We start from the raw sequence: 26,082 nt of genomic DNA, 5'->3' as shown, positions 1-26,082 counted from the left end.
AAGTTACAGCGTTCAAATTTCCTGTGATAAAAAAGGGACCTATTATTGATCGCCTACCATTTATACCCACGCGTTTAATTTTTGAGGATATTGAGTGTGACTTTCTCTCATCCAATGAGGATTTTGTCGTACCAATATCTAAGGTTATGGCGATTGACTTCGTCATTTAATTAACATGTAGCTTCGTCGGAGAAAACAATATTTTTTTAAAAACACAAAAACAGGGTTAATTTTTGCTAGAAAACGAATAAAAAGCAATTTAAAGATCTGTCTTTCTCGTATTTTTTTAGAATTTAAAAAAAAAAGAGACAACTCTTTTTTCACACTGCACAGTTCATCTGGATCTCATTTTTTTCAGAGTCTTCAACTTTCATTTTAGAAAATAGAAACTCACTACTTTGAGCACAAAATATCATTAAAATTGGCAAAAACTGGAAAGTCACGTTTTCTCCTCTTTCATGGGCTGTAAGGCTAATTGTTTATTAGAAATACAAAATTATTTTGAAGGCATTTGAAAGAAGTGAAAATTTGAAAATAAAATAGAAGTGCTTTTACAAATAATAATTAAAAAATTGTTATCATTTAGATTTTTAAATCTTATTTGTTCTTGACTTTTACTAATTGGAAGTTGAAACCATATTTTGTTGTTTTCATAGTAAATAGGTTCTAGAAAAAAAAATACTTGACCATTAAAAAAAACAAATTCGACAAATTCGTCAAATATTTCATAGTTTCTTTTAGTTCCAATAAAAATATTAAATTTTTGTTTTTTTCAAACTTTTAAAATATTTCGTTTGTCCGAAAGAGAACGAATATCTCTTCTAATGATGAGGGGTTGGGATGATCAGCAAAGGTCTTATACTAATGTTGTTAATCTTTTTCATAGAACGTTTCGAAACGGCGATGGCGAAACTCCTTTGTCTATATACTCAGTTTTAAAAAACTTAAAACGTTTTCAAGAAACGGGGTCTATTAAAAATCGTTCTATTACTGGATTACCACGAACAGCAACAAATAAAGAAAAATTTGTAGATATTTTACTCTCTTTTGTGCAAAATCCACATGAATCATCTAGATCAGTAGCTTTACAACAGGAGATCGATCAAAAATCTGTTCTTAAAATTTTAAAGGTAAACAAGTTTCATCCTTATAAAATGAAACTTGTGCAGAAATTGAATAAGGATGATCCTGATCGTCGTGTAGAATTTTGTGAGACAATGATGCAAATGATTACTGAAAATCCAATATTTTTACAAAATATTGTTTTTCAGATGAAGCGACATTTCAATTAAATGGCGAAGTCAGTTGTCATAACTTTAAATATTGGTACAACACAGATCCTCACTGGATAAGAGAAAGCTACACTCAATATCCGGAATAATTAAACGTGTGGGCAGGAATAGTAGACGATGCAATAATAGGTCCCTTTTTTATCACAGTAAATCTGAACGCTGTAAGTTATGAACAAATTTTGCGAAATCAAATTGTTCCAGCTATCCAGGCCTTAAGAGGAGATGATTTTGAAAATGCATGGTTTCAGCAAGATGGTGCTCCAACTCATTTCGGTATAAATGTCAGACAATACCTCAATGAAACATTTTTTGATAGATGGATAGGTAGAAGAGGTACAGTAGAGTGGGCTCTAAGATCTCCAAATTTAAGCCCTTTGGGCTATATTTTGTAGGGGTCTTTAAAAGATCGGGTATAAAGAAGTAATCCACAAAATCTTGAAGAATTAAGACGTAGAATAGTTCAAGAAATTAATGCCATCCTACGGCAGATGATCCAAAATGCAACTCACTCATTCTACAATAGGATTGGTTACTGTCAAGATGCGAATGGAGAACAATTTGAACATCTGTTGTAAATTCATTCACGTGAAAGGCAAGGGGAACTCACTATTAAAAAGCACCCCGAAGTGAAAGGCAACGGGAACTCACTATTAAAAAGCACCCCGAAGTGAGAGGCAAGGAGAACTCACTAATAAAAAAGCACCCCGAAGTGAGAGGCAAGGAGAACTCACTATAAAAAAGCTTCCCGAAGGGAACAGATTCCTTCTACGTCCACGTCGTTGTTCCTGGATAGCGCTAAAAGGAGGATTAGGAGTTCCGATATCTTCGGACTTGAATCGTTCTCACCCGTAAAATTTATCGCTCTTTTTGATTCTAGTATAAAAAATAGGGGTTCCCATATGAAAAAATAAAGTTGACCTTGAAATAACCTTGAAAATGAGGTTCAAGGTTAAACCAGAGGTCACCGTTGGGTTCCTCGTTGAAAGTTATATTGGGTATGACCTTTGTGTCATGACTAACCTCATGCGGTTTTCCAAATTTTCCATACTTTTTCCATACTTTTTCCTCACCCTGTATATCCACCTGAAGTAATAATACACTCAAATCTCAGAACTTTTATTTTGAGAATTTTTACTGGAAAATTCGAATGGTGAGACTTATTTTATTCTAGTTTATGTGATGTAAATCTCAGTACTCGACAAATGGAACCTTATGGATAGTAATTGATATCTTTCGAACTTATAATTACATAACGTAATGTATTATTGTTCGGTTTCAAACTTACTGTTTGTGACGTATTTTCGAGTAGACACACACGTCGTTAGTGTACTTTTAGCAAACGAGTGACACTACAACTCGATGTGGTGAATTGCTGCATGTATGAGACCCCGCTCACTTAACGCTCGCAAGTTATTTGATAAATATAATTTATATATAAGTATATTTATGGGACATAAATAGTAATTAAATAAAATCAAATAAATAAAATATATTTATATAGGGGTCCTTCTGTCGCAAATATAGGCACAATTATTCTTATATATAATAAAATAATGATATGGATCGAAACTCTTATTAGTCTCGACTCCACTGGTTAATAACAAAGATATAAAAGGTAGTAATGGGATTGTGATTTAAACTATAGAAAAATTAACTGTAACAATAAATAAATTATTAGATTTATCTATATTTCCGAATTACGGGTAATAACCTATTCGTTAAAGAAATTATTCTTGAAACTAATTTATTGTTGGTTTAATTATAATTATTTCAAAGTATTCTCTTTATCATATTTTGTCATTTCCTCTCTTCAACAAACTCGAAAAATTATGTTTATTTATGTTTTCTTTTTTATAATTCCATAGTAAATTGTTGACTCTTTGATGTTGACATTATTATTATTTGTTGTATAGTTTAATGGTTTTTTTATTATAGAGATAATTACTTCACAGGGTATTATGGTGAATTTGGCAATATAATATATCTGTAAAACAAATTACAGCATGTGATTACTCAATATCAATACATTTACATAACTCTTTAAAAATAAAATTATTTTCCATGCAATATTCGTGGCTGCGTTTGACGAGCAATTTGAAATTAAGTTCTTTTAAATATAATCAAAATATTGCAGACGTACTATTCATCCTATACACATGCATATCATATTATCTGGCAACGCGCTTAATTGTTAAACACTTCGTCAGCGTAGGCTATCATACGACGTAATTGTAGAGGTCGTATGACGCTAGTCCGACCGGTCGGCGCGAGCGGTATTTATAACAATAAATAAAAGGAATCGCGAGAATAAAATGCCAAAGCCAAAATAGTTAAGAATTTATCAATCATACATATATATATATATATATATGTATTCACATATACCGGGTGTCCACAACCACCCGTCCACCCCTTTTATTTCTTTAGCAACACGTTTTTAGGAAATATGATATATACGAAAGTTTTAGCAAATCAATCAAGGATTTTAGCGGTGTCCTTTAGTTTGACCTTGAAGTTGATTTTCAAGGTCATTTCAAGGTCAAATTTCGTTTTTTAAATAGGAACCCCTATTTTTTATACTGGATTCTGAAAGAACACGAAATTTTGAGTAAAAAGTGTTTCCAGTATTTTTTTTATTAGACGCATATTTAGCGAGAAAAAAATTCAGAAAGAATCTTGCCATTGGTTTATTTTTATTTTTATTTTATTTTTATAATTTATTTTATAAAAAATTTTTATTTTTATAACAAATCGAATAAATAAACTGTAATCTGAATAAACATAATAAACTAGCTTTTTTATGAAAACATAAATAATGTCCATTCTTGTTTCCCTAAATAAACTTTTTTTTTATTGGGTTATTTATTTTAGTGTTCGAAATGCGCTCCACCTTGCAAAATGCATGCCTGCACTCTAGCTTCAAAATTATCAACAGCTCTTCTAATTTCTGCTACTTCAAGCGAGCGGATTGCTTCTGTGATTCTGCGAATCATGTTAGCCCGCGTAGTTGGACGCTCACGGTAAACTAAATCTTTTACTCTTCCCCATAAATAATAATCTAATACTGAAAGGTCCGGGGATCGAGGTGGATAATTGACAGGACCGTACTTTCCAATCCACTTATTCGGAAATAAACGATTCAAAGCTCTTCGAATGATAAGCGCAGTGTGCGAAGGACATGCATCTTGCTGGAACCACATGTCACGACGTATCTCAAGATTAACATTTTCTAATAAAGGGGCTAATTCTCTTTCTACAAGATGGAGATATCTAAAGCTATTAAGGTTTCCTTCGAAAAAAATTGGGCCTATGATTTGGTTATCGATAATGCCGAAACCATACATTAACTTTCCAAACCCGTTGGTGGTCTTCCATTCTCAGCCAGTGCGGATTTTGCGCTGCCCAATAACGAAAATTCTGCGTATTAACTTCACCATCACTTTTGAAAGTACATTCATCCGAAAAGAGTACGATTCGATGAAAATTTTCTCTTTGGCCACTCGCCCAGTTGCAGAATGCAAGACGTTGTTCAATATCAACATTATTCAGATCTTGATGTAATTCCATTTTGTAGGGATGAAATTTATTGCTCCGAAGAATAACACTGATAGTGGATTTGCTTATACCAGAATCACGTTCCCGGCGCCTTACAGAATCATTTGGCTCAATGATTGCTGATGCGACGATATCCACAGACCGTTCATCTCTAATTCGTCGGCGAATTTTCCTTCCCTTATTGTGATGAGGTTGGACAAGTCCTTCATTCTTGATTCTTCTAGATAGACGCGAAAATACTTTACGAGAATGAGGAAATCTGTTGGGGTAACGCTCTTGCCACAACCTTTCAGCAGCAAGGAATGACCCAGCTTCAAATAAAACTTGCAACATGTCGTGCGCTTCTTCTTTGGAATACACTATAGGTACCTATTTGAAAAGAAAATAAATCTAATTTGTCATTTAGTAAGAGAAACGCAATAAAATGGTTCAAATTCTTTCCGAGTTAAAACTTACCTCTGAAAATGATGAATTTATAATTTATTTCTTTAATGATAGATAATTTCCAACGTCGGGTTTAATTACGAAATCACCTCTGACAAAGTAAACTTAATTTTGCATAGTATTCGTACCGAACATTGCATTTTGACTACTCGAATTTAAAAAGAAAATTTTCATTTTCTTTTATTTATAATTACTACTAGGTGGTACATTTTTACAATAAAGATTTTTAAACAAAAGTTTCATACCTAGATATTTTTTTATGTGGAATCGATGTAAAATCAAAATCCACGATAAAAAAGTACTACACCATTTAAAAAAAACTGACTTCCTGTCCCAGTAGGCTACTTTCGGCCGGAAGTGAATGTTAAAAGCATCACCAATCAATAGGCACAATGCACTTACTAGCACAAGACTTCGAATTTTACTATTCGCTGAATAGGTATTCTACCTAGATTTTAGAAGAATTAGACGGATGGTATGGACACCGGTATCACTGAATTTTTTTCTCGCTAAATATGCGTCTAATAAAAAAAATACTAAAAACACTTTTTACTCAAAATTTCGTGTTCTTTCAGAATCCAGTATAAAAAATAGGGGTTCCTATTTAAAAAACGAAATTTGACCTTGAAATGACCTTGAAAATCAACTTCAAGGTCAAACTAAAGGACACCGCTAAAATCCTTGATTGATTTGCTAAAACTTTCGTATATATCATATTTCCTAAAAACGTGTTGCTAAAGAAATAAAAGGGGTGGACGGGTGGTTGTGGACACCCGGTATATATATGTAGTTATACACAAAATGAATACGTGGAATTTGCCAAATGGTAATTATTCCAAGAATAATTATTATTATAGAGAAATAAGTAAGAAGACAGTTTTATAATAATAAACCTCGAATTACTTACTTGTTAAATGTTTATTTGTTATTACTAATTGACGTCAATTATATCGCTATATGTATATATGTATTAATGGACTTGTCCTTGAATTTATATTGCTATATATATGTATATGTTCTTAGAATGTTTGTCCAAAAGGTATAATCGTTTATCTCAACTGGTCCTTATAATAACTCTTGTCCTTACAATAACTAATTATCCTTGAATTTGCTGTACGTATGCTGTATACGTATATATATATATATATATATATATATATATATATATATATATATGATAATACGTTTATTAACGTATTCGTAATTTCGTCACGCGTACACGTTAATCACTGATATAAATATATATATATACTGATTTTAGAAATTAATGACAAAAACTGATTGATAAGAAAACTGAGATGAAAACCGATTATAAATAAGAAAGACAAATTTACAAAAGAACCGAATATAATCTGTATAACGTAATTCTGAAGAGGAAAAAGCTGTGGCACGACTGTCCGTGATTATCTCTCGCACGGGAATGAATTATTAGGCGTGGGTGATACAGTAATGCAGTGCGGGAGCACCACCACGCGCCCACTAAACAGCCCACGCGCGCCCAATGCGTACAACTAATACGCGCGGCGCACTTATACATAATACTAATACACAATATTAATCAGGATTAAGAAAATTTAAAAGTTGTCACTTAAAACTGTTATTTCAGGCTCTAAGTTTTTAGGAAGAGATTTATCAATATCTTCAATTTCATAACTGCCCATAGGTAAGATTACAGATGGTTTGTTTTAAATTATTGTTTACGTTGTTCAGTTTAAGATACATCCCGTTATCTAGTGCAATGGCCTCCATCATTTGTTGTGTCTTTTGTTTTCTTTAAATTGTCGTTTTACAGACTTTGCTTTGTTTACAGTTTTTCCGATTCTTGCAGCTCCACCAGCTAGAACATCAGTCGCGCTTAGACCAGCAAAAAAAGAAATCAGAAAGGTTAAAACTCCACCTATCTTCTTGAAAATTGACAGGATTGGCGGAGTTTTAGTGTTAGCTTTTCTACCAATCTTTTTAACGGCTGTACGAGCTCTTTTTATAGTAGTACCGATGATAGTTCGAGCACATTTATTTTTTCGCCATTAAAAATTGACCGCTTTGATTACGTTTTAATATTTCTTTTTGCGACCTTTTGAGTTGAGATTCTTTTATCTTTTTTTATTCTTTGAGTCCTATACCGAATTTAGATTTTAATTTCATGGCGTTAGCTACAGCGTAAGCAGCTGCTTTTTCATCAATGCTGAAATTTTTCGCGAACAATCGCTTCCAAGCTTTCTTAGCTACAATTCTGTCTGCGATATTCCTATACTCTACACCTTCTCAATCTTTTGAATAAGTTATATCATGTTTTCTACAAGCTGTGTCAAAAGGATTGATGTCTGAATCACCTCGAACAATTTGTTCTTGCAATTAATTCCCGGACCGCTTTACTGGTAACCTGGGATATGAAGTTTAAGAGGAAGCTTACTGATGACTTCGTTAACAAATCCTCATCCTGTCTTCACTCTCTGATATTTGTAAGTGATCATCACTCTATGAAGTACAAAACACGATTAACTTTTAAAATTATAAAAGTGAATATATATACAGGGCGTAACAAAAGTACCAAAATGGTCCTATACTTTTTTAGGTAAGGTATTTTTGAAAAAGGTTAAGGTCAGGTCTTTAGTAACTTTTTGCACGGAATTAAATGATGACCTTGGATTTGACCTTGAACATAAGTTTCAAGGTTATTTGTTTTGTTTTATAATAAATAATAAAATAAATTTTATAATAATAATAAAACAAATAAATAATAAAATAAATTTTATAATAATAATAAAACAAAGGTCAACTTTGTTTTGTTCAAAGAAAACCCCTATTTTATATCCCGGATTCGGATAGAGCGGAATATTTTACGTTCAAATCATATAATATGTATGGGATTCAAATGACCCCCACCCTACCCCCAAGATCATTTCGAGGTCGACCTTACTTTTTGAATGGAAACCCTCATTTTTTGTCGTAGGTTCGAATTCATGACTTTAAGGGTGGGGTGGGGTGTCATTAGGACCCCATAAATATCCCATCATCTGAACGTATAATTTCACGTAGAATTCAAACCTCCGACGAAAAATGAGGGTTCCCATTCAATAAGTAAGGTCGACCTCGAAATGACTTTGGGGGTAGGGTGGGAGTCATTTGGACCCCACACATATTAAAATACATGAAAAAATACAGGACTGTTTCGGTACTTTTGTTACGCCCTGTATAGCCATTAGGTCAGTTACTGTTTGAACATTGTCTCATGAGCATGGATTTTAAAGAGCAAACTGTAAAACTTCTTGTCGAAAATTTCGACGTCATCGTACGGGAAGATAAATTACCAAAGAGTCATGGGGATTTATATCCACAGTATTAGAGCAATTTTTTGTGGTTCATCTAATTACGACAAAACCAACAGTCTTTTGGCGTTAATTACTCATCCCAATGGCGTTAGATTTGAAAACGTTTACTCAATCAATTAAAATATAAATTATTGAAAGAAATGCTGAAGTTTATAGATGAAGTGAAGTATTTTCCCTTCAAAGAGCATGAGTCAGTGATTGATCCCAAGCATGCATTACCCAATTCAAGCATTGCATTACCCAAATAATGATATTCGATGACATCGCATGCGAAAAGCAAGACAACGTGCGTGCTTTCTTTTGTATGGGTAAACATAGAAGTGTCGACTGCTTCTATCTCTCACAAACGTATGTTCGTATTCCTAAACATCTCGTAAGAGATAAAATTAATTTGTTGGCATTTTTTCGACAAGATGAAGCAAATATGAAACATATATTTAACGATCACGTGATTTTGGACATCACTTACAATCAATTTAAAGAACTATGCGCTAAATATTGGCTAGGTGATAAATATGCATTTTTAGAAAGTGACAACGATAGAGTAATAAATAATGAAATATAATATAATAAATAAATATCGAAAAGGTTTTGACTGCTTTATTATAAATATAAACTACTTTATTTAATGCTCACGGTGATAATATAAATTAAGAAGTTCTTGGTTATGCGAGCACCACCAAACATTAACCTTTAAATTTATAGCTCAATTCTTTTTAGCCTGCGGGTTTGCAAGATTCGAAAAAGACGAGCTATACAAAAATAATAGGTGTTTCGTCCAGGACTAGTAGATTGGACTCCTCAGTAGGGGTCTACTAGTCCGCCCTAGACACCTTGCCACTTGATGTACAGCAGCTAGAATTATTAGAGGAACCTGCTTAATTCTTATATAGAAAAATTAAGCCCTCTACTGGCAATATTTCAACCAAATGCCGAATTCAAATATAAACTACTTTATTTAATGCTCACGGTGATAATATAAATTAAGAAGTTCTTGGTTATGCGAGCACCACCAAACATTAACCTTTAAATTTATAGCTCAATTCTTTTTAGCCTGCGGGTTTGCAAGATTCGAAAAAGACGAGCTATACAAAAATAATAGGTGTTTCGTCCAGGACTAGTAGATTGGACTCCTCAGTAGGGGTCTACTAGTCCGCCCTAGGCACCTTGCCACTTGATGTACAGCAGCTAGAATTATTAGAGGAACCTGCTTAATTCTTATATAGAAAAATTAAGCCCTCTACTGGCAATATTTCAACCAAATGCCGAATTCAAATATAAACTACTTTATTTAATGCTCACGGTGATAATATAAATTAAGAAGTTCTTGGTTATGCGAGCACCACCAAACATTAACCTTTAAATTTATAGCTCAATTCTTTTTAGCCTGCGGGTTTGCAAGATTCGAAAAAGACGAGCTATACAAAAATAATAGGTGTTTCGTCCAGGACTAGTAGATTGGACTCCTCAGTAGGGGTCTACTAGTCCGCCCTAGACACCTTGCCACTTGATGTACAGCAGCTAGAATTATTAGAGGAACCTGCTTAATTCTTATATAGAAAAATTAAGCCCTCTACTGGCAATATTTCAACCAAATGCCGAATTCAAATATAAACTACTTTATTTAATGCTCACGGTGATAATATAAATTAAGAAGTTCTTGGTTATGCGAGCACCACCAAACATTAATCTTTAAATTTATAGCTCAATTCTTCCTGGACGAAACACCTATTATTTTTGTATAGCTCGTCTTTTTCGAATCTTGCAAACCCGCAGGCTAAAAAGAATTGAGCTATAAATTTAAAGGTTAATGTTTGGTGGTGCTCGCATAACCAAGAACTTCTTAATTTATTATAAATATATCACAGCAGTAATATAATACGTAGTCTAATAATCGTTGAAGCGACAAAATGGAGGATCATCAAAAAAAAAAACATGTGTTTTCTCAACTTGCGAAATCGCAAGATACAATTAGAAGGAAGTATAATATCTTAATGCATGCTCGACATTACACTGATAAAGTCTTGAATATGACGTTCAAGCCAATAATTGATCCGCTAAATACTATAGTGAGCGAAGTATAACCAAACAAAAATTTAGTAGGACCAATCAAGAATTTTGCGACTGAAAATCCTCGTACTCTTCCTGAAGTTTTTTTAGTTAAAAAGACAGTTTCTCAAGAAAATACCATAACATGAAAATAACTATTTTGGTGCTGTTAGTGATAAGTATGAAAACCTACAGTTCAGCAGTGAAGATACCCATGCTCCCGTTATGCACAACAATACACAAATTTATCATAGTTTATCTGATCTAAGCCAAGATGAGAACCTACCTGTCGATAAGTACATAAATGCTTAGGATAAAAGTGACTCTAGTTTTTTGGATTTGATTTATTATGTGCGCAAAGAAAAAAATGGATCTTATATGTTTGGTAACTTCACCTTGATTTTTAATGAGAAAACCATAAGCTTTGATGATTTCAAGTATCCGAAAACAATTGGTTTAATAGAGTTACTAATGACAAAGCTGTCTGATAGAAGTCTAATAGCACAAGACGATCTCAAGAGATATCGAGAAATCTTGGAAAAGTCTAGCGTTCATAGAAAAAGCATGAATCAAATGGGCCTATATGAGCACATAATAGTCAAAAATTTAATAACATCATTGGTCCATTATTTAATAAGACTGAAAAACCTAACATAGAAGAGAAGGAGTTAAAAATTGGTGCATTTTTACATAGTTATTTTTACATAGTTATAAGTTGCACGAAACAATAACTACAACAACATTACTATAAATTATGTGTAATGGGATGATCGAAATGAGCTCGTCGATTGTTTTCAATTACTTGCAGTTGAACAATCAGCAGGTAACAATAGTTATATCAACGAAATCCATTTGATAATTTAGGACCTACGCGTGGGTGGATATATATATTGAGAATATTACAACCATCTGTTCATTATCAAAATGAGCGTTGATGTATTCGAACGTAAACTTAGACATCAAGCTAACGACCGTTGTGGACCACCGAATCTCAGATTAAAGCTCACGTCATGAGGTCATTACGATCTGTAAAATAAAAAATTAGAGAATTTTACTTCACCACTAAATTCTGACGATTAATTTGCAAACTGTTCAACGCATCGTTCAGTCGGAAGTCAAAACTGTTACAGCCACCATCATAGCATACTTGAACAGTAATCTCAGTGACTTGTTGAAATAAATAAATCAGCAATAAAAATACGAGTAGATACTCAAAATACAAAAGTAGACGTGTCGTCCCATGGAGCATCATCAAAAAATGGTGGAAGAACTTCACAAACCAGTAATACGTAAATTATCCACGACGCTAAGTACTATATTAGAGGAATAGACGAGACCTGGCAGGACGATCTGGTCGATATACAGGCTTATTCTAGAGAAAATCAGGGCTACAATTGGCTTCTCACAATAATTGATAAATTTTCAAAGCATGCGTGGACCGTGTCAGTGAAAAAGAAAACCCGTAGTGATGTAGCAGAGGCACTGAAATCTATTTTGGTGAAAGGTTGAATACCAGAAAATCTTCACACGGATAGAGGTAAGGAATTTTACAATGCAACTTTTGAAACTCTCGTAAAAAACATTAATCTCTACTCGACTTATAAATCACTCAAAGCCTCAATATGTGAACGATTCATGTTGAGATATGCTATGTGGATAAAATTTAGACTATACGGTAATCACAAATAGGTAGACTACCAAAGCACATTGCTGCTTACAACAATCGTAAACACAGAACGATTGATATGAAACCTTTTCAAGTTACAACGGTAAATCAAGCTCAAGTATTACACTATTTACTCAAGAATACGTGAGAAGGAAGCCAAAGTTCAAAGTTGGTGATAAAGTGAGATTGAGGAATGCGAAGCAAATGTTTGAAAACATCGAATTAGTCTACGAAAATATCTACTATTGTACGTGTAGTTTCATCAAATCCAACTATTTTTCACTTGAAAGATTATCAAGATTCCTGGTGGCTTCTACGAACAGAAACTACAAAAAACGTAACATCCCGATGTATATTTAGTTAAAAAAGTTATTAAAAGGCGTGATAATCGAGTGTTTGTGACTTGGCTAGGATTCGGTAATTCGCATAATAGTTGGATAGATAGAAGTGAACTATAGAGAAAAATGAGATTTAGTCTAAAATTATTTATGATAAATAAAGGAGAAATTTAAGGATAAAGAGATTTTAGGATAAATAAACAAACATTTGATATAAAAATATAATTAGAGTATTTATTTATTAATAATAATGCGTCTACGCACTACTAAATTCTATACAGTTTCCTTCTTGATCATTTATAAATAAATTAAGTTTATTGGCATTTTCCGTCAAATCGTCCATCAATTTTTAATTTTGTTTTATTGCATTCGATAGTTTGGATGACAGAAACAGTTGAAATTCATCGTCAATCTCAACAGTGATTTGTCATCAAATCATGTTGCAATCGGTTTTACTTTAGTTATCATATATTTGCATCCTTTTAATTAATTGAGTAAAATCCAACTGTAAAAGAAAAAAAAAACAAATTACTAATAACGACTCAACTTGTAGAAATTAAAAAATGACTTGTAGTATATTTTGTACTTACTTCGAAGGTAAAAAAATTTTTTTTTTTCAATCACTAAACTTTGAAATCTTAGTAACAAATCTAGTTTCTAATAACTTTCTTTTCCTTGATGCAATTTGACTTAGAATATAATCAGAAAACTGATGCTGCTGCTATTGTCGACGACTTCTTTTGGATAAGAATGAGCTCCACAGTCCGTGGTTGCGATTGATATAACGTTTCTCCCATCTCATTCTCTGCTCCCTTCTCCAAGTTCGTCGGCAGATTGTTAGCGGTGACCAATACTGAAGCCACGGTGGCGGTAGCTTGGGGCTCGACCGAGACCATTCCCAATGCTTCTCTCTTTCCACCAATGAAGTACCATAGTGACCCCAAGGAAGCGTACCAGAAAGTAAAGTACCAGTAAAGGTAGTAGTACTAGTAAAGCGTACCAGAAGTACAAGAAAGGTAGTACCAGAAAGCAAGAACCATTTGTTATCATGCGCACTGAGCGCGACCTTTGTCTGCCTCTCGCTGTATAACTCATGATGGCGAGATCTGATGATCTTTTGCTCTCGGCTTAAAATCGCATTCTTACGAAGACACTTGACATAGTCTTCAAATACGATTGTAGATTAATATCACTATCTTCCACATATTTGGTAAAATATAGTCATTGTTCCTTTATTTGAGGAATAAGGCTTACTTGACCAGGGAACTCATTAACAATTTCTTTAATGAATAGGTGTGCATCGTATCCGCTGAAATTATGAAAAATACGAGTATAGTTCTTGATTCTTGATAAGCAATGTTACATATGCTATGAGCAGATCCTCGATACTTTAACGTAAAGTGACAATGATCGCGAACTTTTGTATCCTTCTCTATATCAAAGGGCTTTTTACATATATGGCATTCTATAGCATGAAGAAAGCTGAATGTCTCATGACAAGTTAAATTTCCCATTAACTGTGGAATTTTATATAACTTGTGCAGGTACATAGCTAAGTCATAGAGATTATGTACCACTTGGCTGGACTAATATCATCGATAGTTTTCTGTCTGTAGCTTCGGTAATGTGAATTAAAGTCATCAAAGCTACATATCACGAAAAAACCAACACTATACGAATTGTATAATTGATAGACGCGTATTAGATTTTCATTCTCTTCAGCATTTACATCAACGTAATTATTCTCCACTAGAAAAAGGTTTACGTGCTTTTCCTTCTTCTCAGCGATCACATGAAAAGGTTAAACTTCGTAGATGCCATTTTTCAAATTTAGAAAATACACATTTATTGAAACGTCATTTTTTTCAAATTTAACGACTTGCCTCGGATCCACGGGAAATGTAAGATTCCTAAAATTATACTTATGATGATGCATAGTCTATGCAGTGACATGACTTGGATTCATTGCAACCGGATATAATGCCGAAAGAATAGCCCATTTGAAATCCCCATCATCATCATAGTTCTGCACGTTTAGACAGGTCTTCCTTTTTCTGATAGATTCTGGAAATTTAATGTAAGAACCAGCCGTCACAGGATTGTATTTACTGATATTGACTGTTAAATTTAGTATAACGCGACCACCCTGAATGTTGCTCTTGGAATTCATCCATACTTGTACTAATAGGCTCGAATATATTCTCAATATACCATTCGTTTATATTCGTAATTATGTATATCGGCATCATCTTAGTATTGAAATGCTTTACATCAAGTGTTTCCTCGTCATTCTTTGTAACTGCATACTCAGAATCTAATAGAACATTCACTTTTATAAAATTATGTTGCTTCAAGGCTTCCTCGATTTGAGCTTGAATCAGTCGTTTGGCATGTCTCGAAAACATAATGAAATTTAAATGCTTCAGATTGTTAATTACACCAGACTTGATTCTATCTTTGAAAACACTGTCAATGTCACTTCAACGAACTGTTGAATCTTCTGCGACATTTATAGTTGTACATAAGGCATTGAATGATCCCATACTAGTACGAACCACACTCAGAAGTTCGTGTGCCGATGATGAGTAATAGACTGCGCTAAAAGTTTAATTTTATAAATATTGATTAGATGCAAAACACATCTAATTATACACGTAGATGCCTGCAATTTCTGTCTGTTAGCTACTATTAAGTTTAACGTTCGAGCAAGTTTCTCAGCTTTCCGCAAAGCCAATCCCAATTTCAACCACCATTCGATATCTTCAACGATAGCATCACCAGCCTTCGTAAAGCGATATGCGCGCAAAAGTATTAAAGCAGTTTCCTAAAAAACTGAGCCGTGATGTGGAACTGTAACAATACGTAAATAATATTTCATTACAAGGTATACCATTAATACTACATTAGTATTAATGTAGTATTTCCCATTACACATGCGAGCGAGCACCTTCCGTACTAGTCGCTGAATATCAGTAAAATAGTTATACACCGCAGATTTTTGTTTATAACCGTCCCGATCTTCATTAGATTGTTCACTTTAATGTTCCATGTTACGTTGATCTTGAAAAAATGGTTCTCTCAACTCGAGGGTTTGATTCTTTACTGATATGGTAACCTTCAACCTAGTTTGTTAGCTACACGTTGCATTTCCTGTATTCCAGAAAAGTAGTTTAGTTTAGACAACGCACTTGTCATCAATATGTCTATCTACTCTTTGTAATAATTCTAGTATTAGACATTAACCTTTCCAGAATGGTTAGTAGATTAGATATACTAATTAAAGCGTATATCATGGGAGGTATTAATATAGCATTTTCCGACATGCTTGAGAGCTAGAACCTTCCATACTAGACGCGGAATTATCAGTAGTATAGGCTCACACCGTCGATTTTTTTAGTAACCAACCTGATATTCCTTAGGTGGTTCACTTTAATGTTCCATGTTATGATAATCTTAAAAAATGAAGCTCTTGACTCGACAGCAAAGGTAACCGTCGACCTAGTTTGCTAGATATAACTTGTATTTTTTGTATTTCAGAAGAGAAACTTGGTTCAGACGACCCCGATGGTAATCAATTTTCCTATCTGTTTATTATACTATTTGTGGTATGAGATATTAATTGCCTACAGTTCCAATGGTACGCATCGATCGAGATTGCTAGCTACGCGTTGTCTTTCCTGTAATTCAGAAAAGTAAATTGGTTTAGAAAACCCCAATGGTTATCAATTTTCCTATCTACTCTTTGTATTATTAGTCGTATTAGATATTAACTTTTCCTAGGTTGTTAGTAGTTTCAGTATAATAATGAAAACGTGTACCATGGGTAGTATTAATATAGCATTTCCCGTCATGCTTGCGAGCGAGCAACTTCCGTACTGAACGCTGAATATCAGTGGAATAATCACACACTCCTGATATTTTTTCAGTAACCATCCCGATCTGCTTTAGGTTGTTCGCTTTAATGTTCCATGTTATATTAATCTTGTAAAAATGGTGCTTTTGATTCGACATTTAACTTAATTCCTTACTGCTCCAATAATAACTTTCAACCTAGTTTGCTAGGTACGTGTTGTATTTCCTATATTTCGGAAAAGAAATTCGGTTTAGACGACCTTCATGGTTATCAATTCTTCTATCTGCTCTTTATATTATTTGTAATATTAGACATTAACTTTTTCGAAATTGTTATTAGTTTCAATATACTAATTAAAATGTGTACCGTGGGTAGTATTAATATAGAATTCTCCAAGATGATTGCAAGCAAACTTCGTACGTACTAGATGTTTAATATTAGTAGTATAGTCACAAACCACCGATTTTTTTTAGTAACCGACCCAATATGCCTTAGGTGGTACACTTTCATGTTCGATGTTATGTTGTTCTTGAAAAAATGTACTCTTAACTCGACGGTTGGTTTAATTCCTTACTACTTTATTGTTAACCGTTGAGCTAGTTTGTATAGCTACACGTGGTATTTCCTCTATTTTCTTGAAGAAAGTCGATTTAGACGATCCCATTTAAAATAAATATTTCTATCTGCTTTTTTTATTATGTGATGTACTGCACGTTGAATTTTACAATAATGTAACTAAATTTAAGATTCTGTCATTGTACCATTTTAGTATTCTCCATCATACCTGCCTGCTAACTATGTCAGTAATAGTTCTAGAATACCAATTGTATAGTTACATTCCGGCGATATTTTTTAGTAACCGTGGCGGTCTGATTTGAATTAATTATTTTAATCTTTGTTTATCTTGAAGAAATAGAGGTTTTATTTCGACAATTGGGATAATTTCATACGGCTTTGAGGATTACTATCCACCGTGTTTGCTATGAGTACCCTCATGTTAAAGTTTTGGGATTTCAGCGAAAAAATTCATGAATGCTATTAAATTTATGTACTGCACGTTATTCCGTAATCAATCTGAATGTACCTTATTACTGATATTCCTGATATTTATATACGGTTCAAATGCATATTTAATAACCATTAAAATTGTAAATATTAATCATTCTCGGTTTACTGTTAATCTAGAAAGGTTTTAAGAGGTTTGCGATATTGTCAATAGTCTGGTTTAGAAGATCTGTAACTCTAATTCGCCGCAACCGTTGAAAAGTTGAAAAATCATTTATTCATATATTATATTTAAACCATTATAAATTTAATTATTTTTTAAATCTATAAACGTTTTTCAAGTTTATTTTCAAATCTATAAAAAGTTGTCTAAATTGATTTTTTGCACACACACACACACACACATTGTAACGGAGAATTACGGCCCGACCGTTGCTCTCCGTCGAGCTCTCGTCAATGCCCGCCCATCGAGCCAGGCTGAGAGTGTGTGTAGGTTGAACACACTCTCATTGATTGGTTTGTGTGTTTGAGATGCGACGGCAGCGACGGCAGCGACGGCGAGCAGGAAGAAGCACGCAAGACATAAGACGACAGAGAGAAAAAGAGAGAAAAAGAGAGAAAAAGAGAGAAAAAGAGAGAAAAAGAGAGAGAGAGACACACACACACACAGAAGAAAGAAAAAAGAAAGAGAGAAGGAGTTGCGCGCCCATCCTCGTGCCGATTTTCGCGACATTTTTGCACAGGTCGTCATGCGTGTGCTGTTTTCATCGTCTTTATGAGTTTCCCACGCCCTCACCGATAATCGTCAGTTTTCAAATACGCGCCCGGTGCAAGATGAAGTCTAGTGCGCCATCGAAATGTCGGCTAGGTCGCGCCCAGCCTAGATTATTTTGGTTTCTGCACCGGTGCGCGTGTGTTTTCAGCGAGGTGTCACGGGCGCGCGCGCGTGAGCGGCCATTGCCCTTACTCGTGCGCAAATCGATAAATCAAAGGGAGACGTGGTGAAAGAGAGGATTAGTGGAGGGAAAATTGGGAAGGATAAGGTGGAAGAAGGGGAAGGAGGAAACAGTAATAGCAACAACAACAACAGCAGCCACAACAACAGCAACAACACTAACAGCAGCAACAGTTAGTGTATGCGTTGTTCATACTTTTTCGTTTTGAGGGAGGCACAGCGTAATCAAACATTACCACCCCTCTCCCTGGGCGCCGAAGGTTGGCATAGCCCACTGTCTTTCACTCCTTCGCTTTCAAATACTTTGGAGATCCGGAAGTCAAGTTTGCTACGACACCCCTAAAGCTTACAGTGAGTCGGAGCCTTGTTAATCTAAGACGGCGACCTCCTCGAAAGGACTACCGATCTTTTCAAGGTTGACGCTCAAGAAGAGCGGAACTAAAGGCTTGACCCTTGGTTTGGGCGTGACGGGATTCGAGTTGTCCCAACGTCTACCGCGTCAGAAGCACGCGGCATACAAATCTTACGAGATTTACTTGATCCGGTACCACTACCCCGCAGAAGCCAACCCAAATCGGGATGTCAGAAGAGAGATCCAGCTAGGACAGTCAGAGGAAATTTCTAAGACGACCAACCAGCCAAGCCTCTCCTCCTGGGCTCTCGTTCAAAACATCCCACCCTGCATACCTGTATTAAGAGATTGCTCCCACGACTCACAGGTCCCTCGCTTCGACGTACCAGGGCACGTCTTCCCATTGCGTTTCGGTCATCCCCACTCACGCTGGTGGGTATCCGTTATTCGAAAAGTTGTTTCCTGATTTTCGCCCTAATTTCGGATTTCGCTTTCTATGGAAAGGCTTTTGTGACTCGCTGATATTGATCTCTGCTCTTTCGATTAATATTTGCTAACTTTTGGTCAGGGTCGGTGTCTCGCCTAGCCGACAAGGCGACTCCCCATGCAGTTTTCAATATTCGTGCCAGTCATGCCACTCATTCGAATCAATTTCCGAAATTCAGGCTTAAATAAGGCGTTTAATTAACGTTCGAAATTAGCGTTCAAATTGTTGTCTTGACCATATGGCCTGCGTTCTCATAGGAGAGCGTTGTGGGTTTTCCCTCCTATCTCCTTGCGGAGATAGTGTTTTCAGCCCCACCACGTAAAGGTACACACATCCGCACTTATGACTGCAAGTATTCTTTCAGTTTACATTGCATTTACTTCGGGTCGACTAGTATTTGATGCTTGTCGAGAGCAATCGGTGACGCATTTTGTACATCAGCATTTGCATTTGCGTGTGCCCGTATAGAAAAGAGAAGTTTACGACATCCTCTCCCAAAACAACGAATTGTTTGTTTGAGAAGTCTCCATTCTCTGTTGAGGAAGACAATTATTATCTGCCGCTTCGACAAAAAGATTTTTGCACAAAATGGCCATATGGTGCAGTATGTGTATCATCTATGTTTTTTGCTAAGCGGATCATAATCGAGCTTCCTGAGAGCATCGTGATTGCAACCGCCTAACAGCAGTAACAATAACACTCACACACCGTAAACAATAACAACACACACATACCTACATACATACACACGGAGGAAGAGGCGACCACGAGAGCTGAAGCCGGTAGACGAGGTCAGTGCCAAGTATTCTCTTTTTCTCTCTCTCTATATCCGTTGGCGCCAGTGAATCAGCTCGTAGCGGGGCAAATCTGCCAGCTATGCAGCCGGCCGCGAGTGTTGTTTGTTGCGTCGGAATTTTGTTTTGTTTTTTTATATAATATATTTAAGTTAGTTGACGAATCGGTGGGCAGATCTGCCACAAAATAAAACAAAATAAAGTGCGCGGACACATTCCAAATGTTGACTGTGGCATATGGTGAAGCTATCTTGGACCAAAGCAACGTTTATCGGTGATACAAAAGGTTCTCAGAGGGCCAAGAAGTTGTGAATGACGAACAACGAGCGTGACGCCCGAGCACGTCAATAACAGATGAAAACATATCGATTGGCTCATGCCATTCGATTTTAACCAATGATTTTGGCATGAGTCAAATCGTCACGAAATTCGTGCCAAAACTGGTCAATTTCGATCAAAAACAGCATCGCGTTAACATTGCTCAGGAGATGTTGGACTTGGTCCGTGACGACCCAAATGTTCTCCAGAGAATCATAACTGGTGATGAATCATGGGTTTATGGTTATGATGTGGAAACCAAAGCTCAATCATCCCAATGAAGGCTACCGCATAAGCCAAGACCGAAAAAAGCGTGTTAAGTTCGGTCGAACGTGAAGGTTTTGCTCACAGTTTTCTTCGATTACAAGGGCGTGGTGTATCATGAGTTCTTACCACAGGATAGTACGGTCAATAAGAAATATTACCTGCAAATTATGTGCAATTTGCGCAAAGCGATTCGCCAGAAACGTTCAGATTTGTGGAAGAACAAAAACTGGCTTTTGCACCATGATAAAGCCTTTGCTCAGACATCATTGCTTGTACGCGAATGTTTGGCCAAAAACAACACAGTAATGGTGTCGTAGCTACCATATTCCCCAGACCTGGCCTCCCGTGACTTTTTCCTGTTCCCAAAACTAAAGAAGCCCATGAAAGAACGACGCTATGCCACGATTAAGGAGATAAAGATGGCATCGAAGAAGGAGCTGAATAAGATCACAAAAAATGATTTTTTTAAGTGTTTCGAGGATTGGAAAAAACGTTGGCACAATTGCATTATATCGGAGGGAGATTACTTTAGAGGAGATAAAATAGATATTGAAACGTAGATACACCACTATACTCCTGAGGTGAAGAAACGGTCAAAACAGTGGATTGTGAAAGGTCAACAAGCTGCAAAGAAATCGAAGACAGTGAAATCGGCCGGCAAGGTTATGGTCACTGTTTCTTGGGGTGCATGTGGAATTATCTTCGTCGACTATTTAGGAAAAGGACAAATAATCACCCGACAGTATTATACGTTGTTGTTGGATCGATTAAGCAAGAAATTAAAGGAAAAACGTCCTCATTTGAACAAAAAAAATTCTGTTTCATCAAGTCAATGCATGAGTGCAAACTTGCTTAGTTTTAATGACTAAAATTAAGGAACTGAAGTTCGAATTAGTAGACCATCCATTGAATTCATCAGATTTTGCCCCTAGTAATTTTTTTTTATTCCCAAACCGTAAAAAGTGGCTTGGCGGACCAACAATTCATCGCGAACGAGGAGGTCACAACACAAACAAATGGCTATTCTAAAGAACTTCCAAAATTATTTTTTTCTGATGTCTTAAAAAAATTTGAAGGACGCCTGAAAAAGTGTACCGAGCTGAAAGGAAATTCTGTTGAAAAATATTAAAAAATCTATTAAAAAAAAGTTTTTGATAGATAGAGTTTTTCTATCTTTTTCTAAGAACTTATTGACCCACCCTCGTATTTCTCTTTTATAGATGCTTTATGCAAGTCTATCTGAGGCAATGTATTAATTAGTTGTAAACAATTTAAAAATATTATATAACTCTGTTATATTTCTAACACATCAGACGCGGTTCCATACCATACTAAAATAAAGATAACTCAATTCAACTCTCTTTCTTACTTTTCTTTCTTATATATTCTTAGGGTGTTAGGTTGTTTCAATGTAATTAATTCGTCAATTAAATGTTGTCACTATCTTAAAAGAAAGAGACAGAAAGTATAAGTTTTATGCTTATCACATAATATACTCAGAGCTTAGCGATCACAAGTGGATGATAATAGAGAGTTGATTTCTCCTATACAATGTGATTTAAAAAAAAACAATTATACTTCTTTAACATAACAGATGTATGAAATATGTTAAATATAAACTTTAATTTTTCGTGAATGAAGAGTTTAGATTATCAAATACCATACTAGTATCATGTTCTTTGATAAATATGCCTTGAATATACTTATAAAAGAAATTGAAGGTCTCAAGAATTAATAAATAATTTATCCGAAAATGGGTACATTATTGACTGATACTAATATGAAGAAGAAGAAATCAGATGACTTAGTTATGGGAAAGATATCACTCTAGGTCGATATCTTTTGATTTTTTGTTTTCCTTATATTTGATGTCTTTGATTTTGGCTATGTATAATAATTTAATCATAGATCACATTTTGATCTCATAATATTTGATATTTATTCATAATAAGTCATACAAAAAAACTTTCAGAAAAATATTATAAATATAACTAATTTTTAATTTATAATCATAACTTATTAGCTCACCAATTGATGACAATGCAGTTTCTTCAACCACGGCGAGACTACTGTTGTGAATTGTAAGATGGTGTATATCCAATCCCAAAAAAACAAATCCTTGTAGCTTGGGCAGATTGTTGTGTCGTAACTTCAAATAAAATATAACTGAACTCTGCCTTTTTTTTAGACTATCCATTGCTCTGCTGATGTGAAGGAAATCAGTGAACTCGCATATAACATCTAATCCACTTTTCTTAATTCCACATGTACAAGGCGTAATTTCTGATAATGGAGGACATTTTTGAATTGATTGATTTTCTTCTAATGATTGAATAAATCGTATTTCTAGTCCAAGAAAGATATATAAAATAACATGCATAAAAAAAATCATTGTTTCTCTTTAAGTAAATCTTTCCTTTAGATTGATACAGAAAATTTTGTCACATAGTTCTCCTAAAATCAACTAGGAAAATATTTTACTTGTCAATCCTGTAAAAAAATAGTAAATTAATTTATACAGTTTTCGAAATGCACTAATTTTAATCCAAATATTTTTACTATTCAAAATATTACTGAAAATTCTATTTTTCTCTTTTTATTTTTAGAACAAAAACTTTGCAGCTTGTGACAGGATTACAGCGAGTTCGCTGGCCCTGTGTGCAGTACTTTCTTTACACGAACGCGGAAATCGAGTATAGCTCTATCAACAGAGTGTACATGCTTGTATCGCTAGAGAGGGAGAGTCGCAGCCGGCGGGGCAGCACCACAAGAAAAAGAGCGAGAGTAAAATGTACGAGAGAGAGAGAGAGAGCAGTGCGTGTGGCGGCTATTAAAGAGAGCGACGAAAGAAAAGGAAGAATGGACAGTTAGCTGACAGCTAAGTGAGAGAAAGCTCGCCTAAGAGAGAGAAGAGAGGGAAAACCCAGCACACCGAGGATTGGCAGGTTATCGCCGTAGCGATTTAAACATGCACGCTTGAGTCCGCGTTCCAAATTAGATTTGTGTGAAGGTCATGAACGGCAAATAACAGTCATAATAATTGCATGATCACGCAAAACCGAACGAGGGATAGCCGCCTCCACGATGACGGTTATCATTCCTCGGAGGCTTCTCCCCGCTAGACTACAATTTTACCGTTTTCACCTCTGCTCTTACGAGCCACGACAACCCGGTGGGTCGCTCTTTAGAGCGTTTGATTTGCTCTCGCTTGTTCATGACCGATCATTTTCTCGATTTTCTCGGTTCGGCGCTGAGCGTACACGTTCGCGCTTCGCGTTATACTGTCACTCCTAGGTCAAGCGTGTTCACTCACCCACGCCTTTCTGAATTAGTTTGTTAAATTCGTAGTTCGATATTGGCGTAATAAAGTTGGGATCACTTCTTTGCAATTACAATTTACATTTTATTGTCTTGATAATATCCTTTTCTCTCTTAGCCAGTACAAATTGTTCTATCTGTGAAAGTCAGCGCCAGCTTCCTTGATTAAGATTAAGGGGTAACATCTATGTAGAGACGTGTTTTTGAAGGACATTTTCGGAATTTTTTTTTAGAAAGACATAATATTTAATGCAAAATCTAATAAGTTGTCTTTATTATACATGGTTTGAACTACACAAATTAATTTTTACAATGGATTTAAAAACAAAATGGCGCCTGTATAGAGCTATAAGTAGAGCAGCAATTTTTAGAGAGGCCTCCACTACCACCAATTTTTTATCGTCGCTATTGATCTGAAACACATAAATTAAATTTTTATTTATTGTATGGACTAAAAACAAGAGAACTACGTAGGGGTTTTCAAAAATATTAAATTTTAAAATTTTTGCAAAAGTTCGAAAAAAAATTTTTTTTTTTCGTTAAAAAAAGCATGAAAAATCAGCCGTAAAATAAAAAGTTTTCAACTTTTCATCAAAATCCTACGCTTTTCTCTAGAAAATGCTGTTTTAAAACTTGTACTGAAATTTGAAATCGATCGGATCAAAATTGACTGAATAATTATGGTGGTAAAGTGAAAAAAAGTCGTTTCGAGAAAAACACTTTCAAAGTTAGAAAACGGGAAAAATCGAACATAGTTTTAAAAATATTCACTATAAACGGTTTTCACCTTCATTCAGCGATGCCAGCACCATAAAATTGACCTTCCAAGTTGGTATGTCCTTGCTGTTCTTCTCTTCTTGACGATTTCAAAGCCAGGCGAGCCTCCCTCGCCGCGTCAGTTAGCGAGCGCTCCGAGGACTGGATACGCTTCTCGTCAAATTCGGCGCAATAATTGTAGCAATTGTCTCCAATTTTGAGGTCCAACACACTCATCACGTCCATAACACTTGAAATACCGTCATTGAAGATGCAAACAGCAAGATCAGCGCAAACAGAGAGCACGTTCATGCCACTCGACACATGTTTTGGCGCCATCGACCACAGGAGCGCGTTGAAACTTTCGTTGCTGTTTTGTGTGTAGCCCCCCAGGCAGCGATCCAATAACTCATCCTTGGTCAAATCTTCGTATATTGGTTTGATGGCATCGTAAACTTCGTTGTTGAGGGGCTTCACGTGCTCGTAATTGTTTAAAGTACCCTCTGCTTTCGCTCGTTGCCATGTACACCATGAGTCCACGCCGATCGGACAGTGGTCATGCTGTGGGTTCTCGTTCGTGGATATTTTATGAGAAAGTGTTGTCCAAATAGCATTCTTCATATTCTCTAATGAATGAGGGTTACGACGAATCGCCAAGCCATAATATTTATTGAGTTCGTCAATCAACTTCCCAGTAAGTTTTCCTCGTCCGCCCAATCCTTTCTTCGTTTTGACAAGATTTCGCAAGCGAGTACCCATACGTTTTTGTACATGACCGATGCACTCCTTTTTCTTTATTTTTATATTCAATTTCTTATACGGATCTAATTCTTCAACCCCTTTGTAAGTCTTACAGTCGCCGTCTCCAACATAGTTCACGTAAGGCACACCGTGTAAAAGGATAGACCGACCAAACATTTCTTTTGCAGCGTCCACTTCCATTTTTCCTGCAGATCCTTTATGATTCGCTTGGCATTCATTTTCATGCGTTTCGAACCACTCTGCATATTCTTCTGTGCCTTCTTTCTTCTTCCAAAACTCGCAAGACTTACAATAGCTAGATTTCACAACAATATCTACAACTTTTCCGGTTGTCCAACCAATCAAAGTCACTATACCAAACAGCGATGAGAAACCTCGTTTTCTCCATGTTCCGTCGCCAGAAACTGTGATCCCCTCTGTTTGTTCATTTTCAGCAGATAATTTTATTTCTTCTTGAGCTGCTTTCTTCATACTTGCGTCCCGCACGCTTGCTGTTGCTACCAAAATTGTCTTCACAATAGAGTCATATACGGACTGAA

General features: G+C 35.4%; 1 protein-coding gene across 2 annotated transcripts in view; it reads right to left on the bottom strand.

Annotated features, from left to right (window-relative positions):
- LOC131675319 (protein slit) overlaps positions 1-26,082 on the bottom strand; it is a 1,191,763-nt gene that overhangs the window by 1,089,732 nt on the left and 75,949 nt on the right. For both annotated transcript variants that reach the window (XM_058954254.1, XM_058954253.1), the window contains exon 2: positions 22,736-23,197. In XM_058954254.1, coding sequence (XP_058810237.1) covers positions 22,736-23,099 — 364 coding nt within the window. In that variant the 5' untranslated portion in view covers positions 23,100-23,197. The remainder of the gene's footprint in view (positions 1-22,735; positions 23,198-26,082) is intronic.

The sequence above is a fragment of the Phymastichus coffea genome, unplaced genomic scaffold, assembly GCF_024137745.1.
Source record: "Phymastichus coffea isolate CEN01 unplaced genomic scaffold, Cenicafe_Pcof_1.1 PCOF00019, whole genome shotgun sequence".
Taxonomy (NCBI): Eukaryota; Metazoa; Arthropoda; class Insecta; order Hymenoptera; family Eulophidae; genus Phymastichus; species Phymastichus coffea.
Note: the sequence above shows the minus strand (reverse complement) of the source record. Positions and strands in the feature narration are given on the sequence as shown.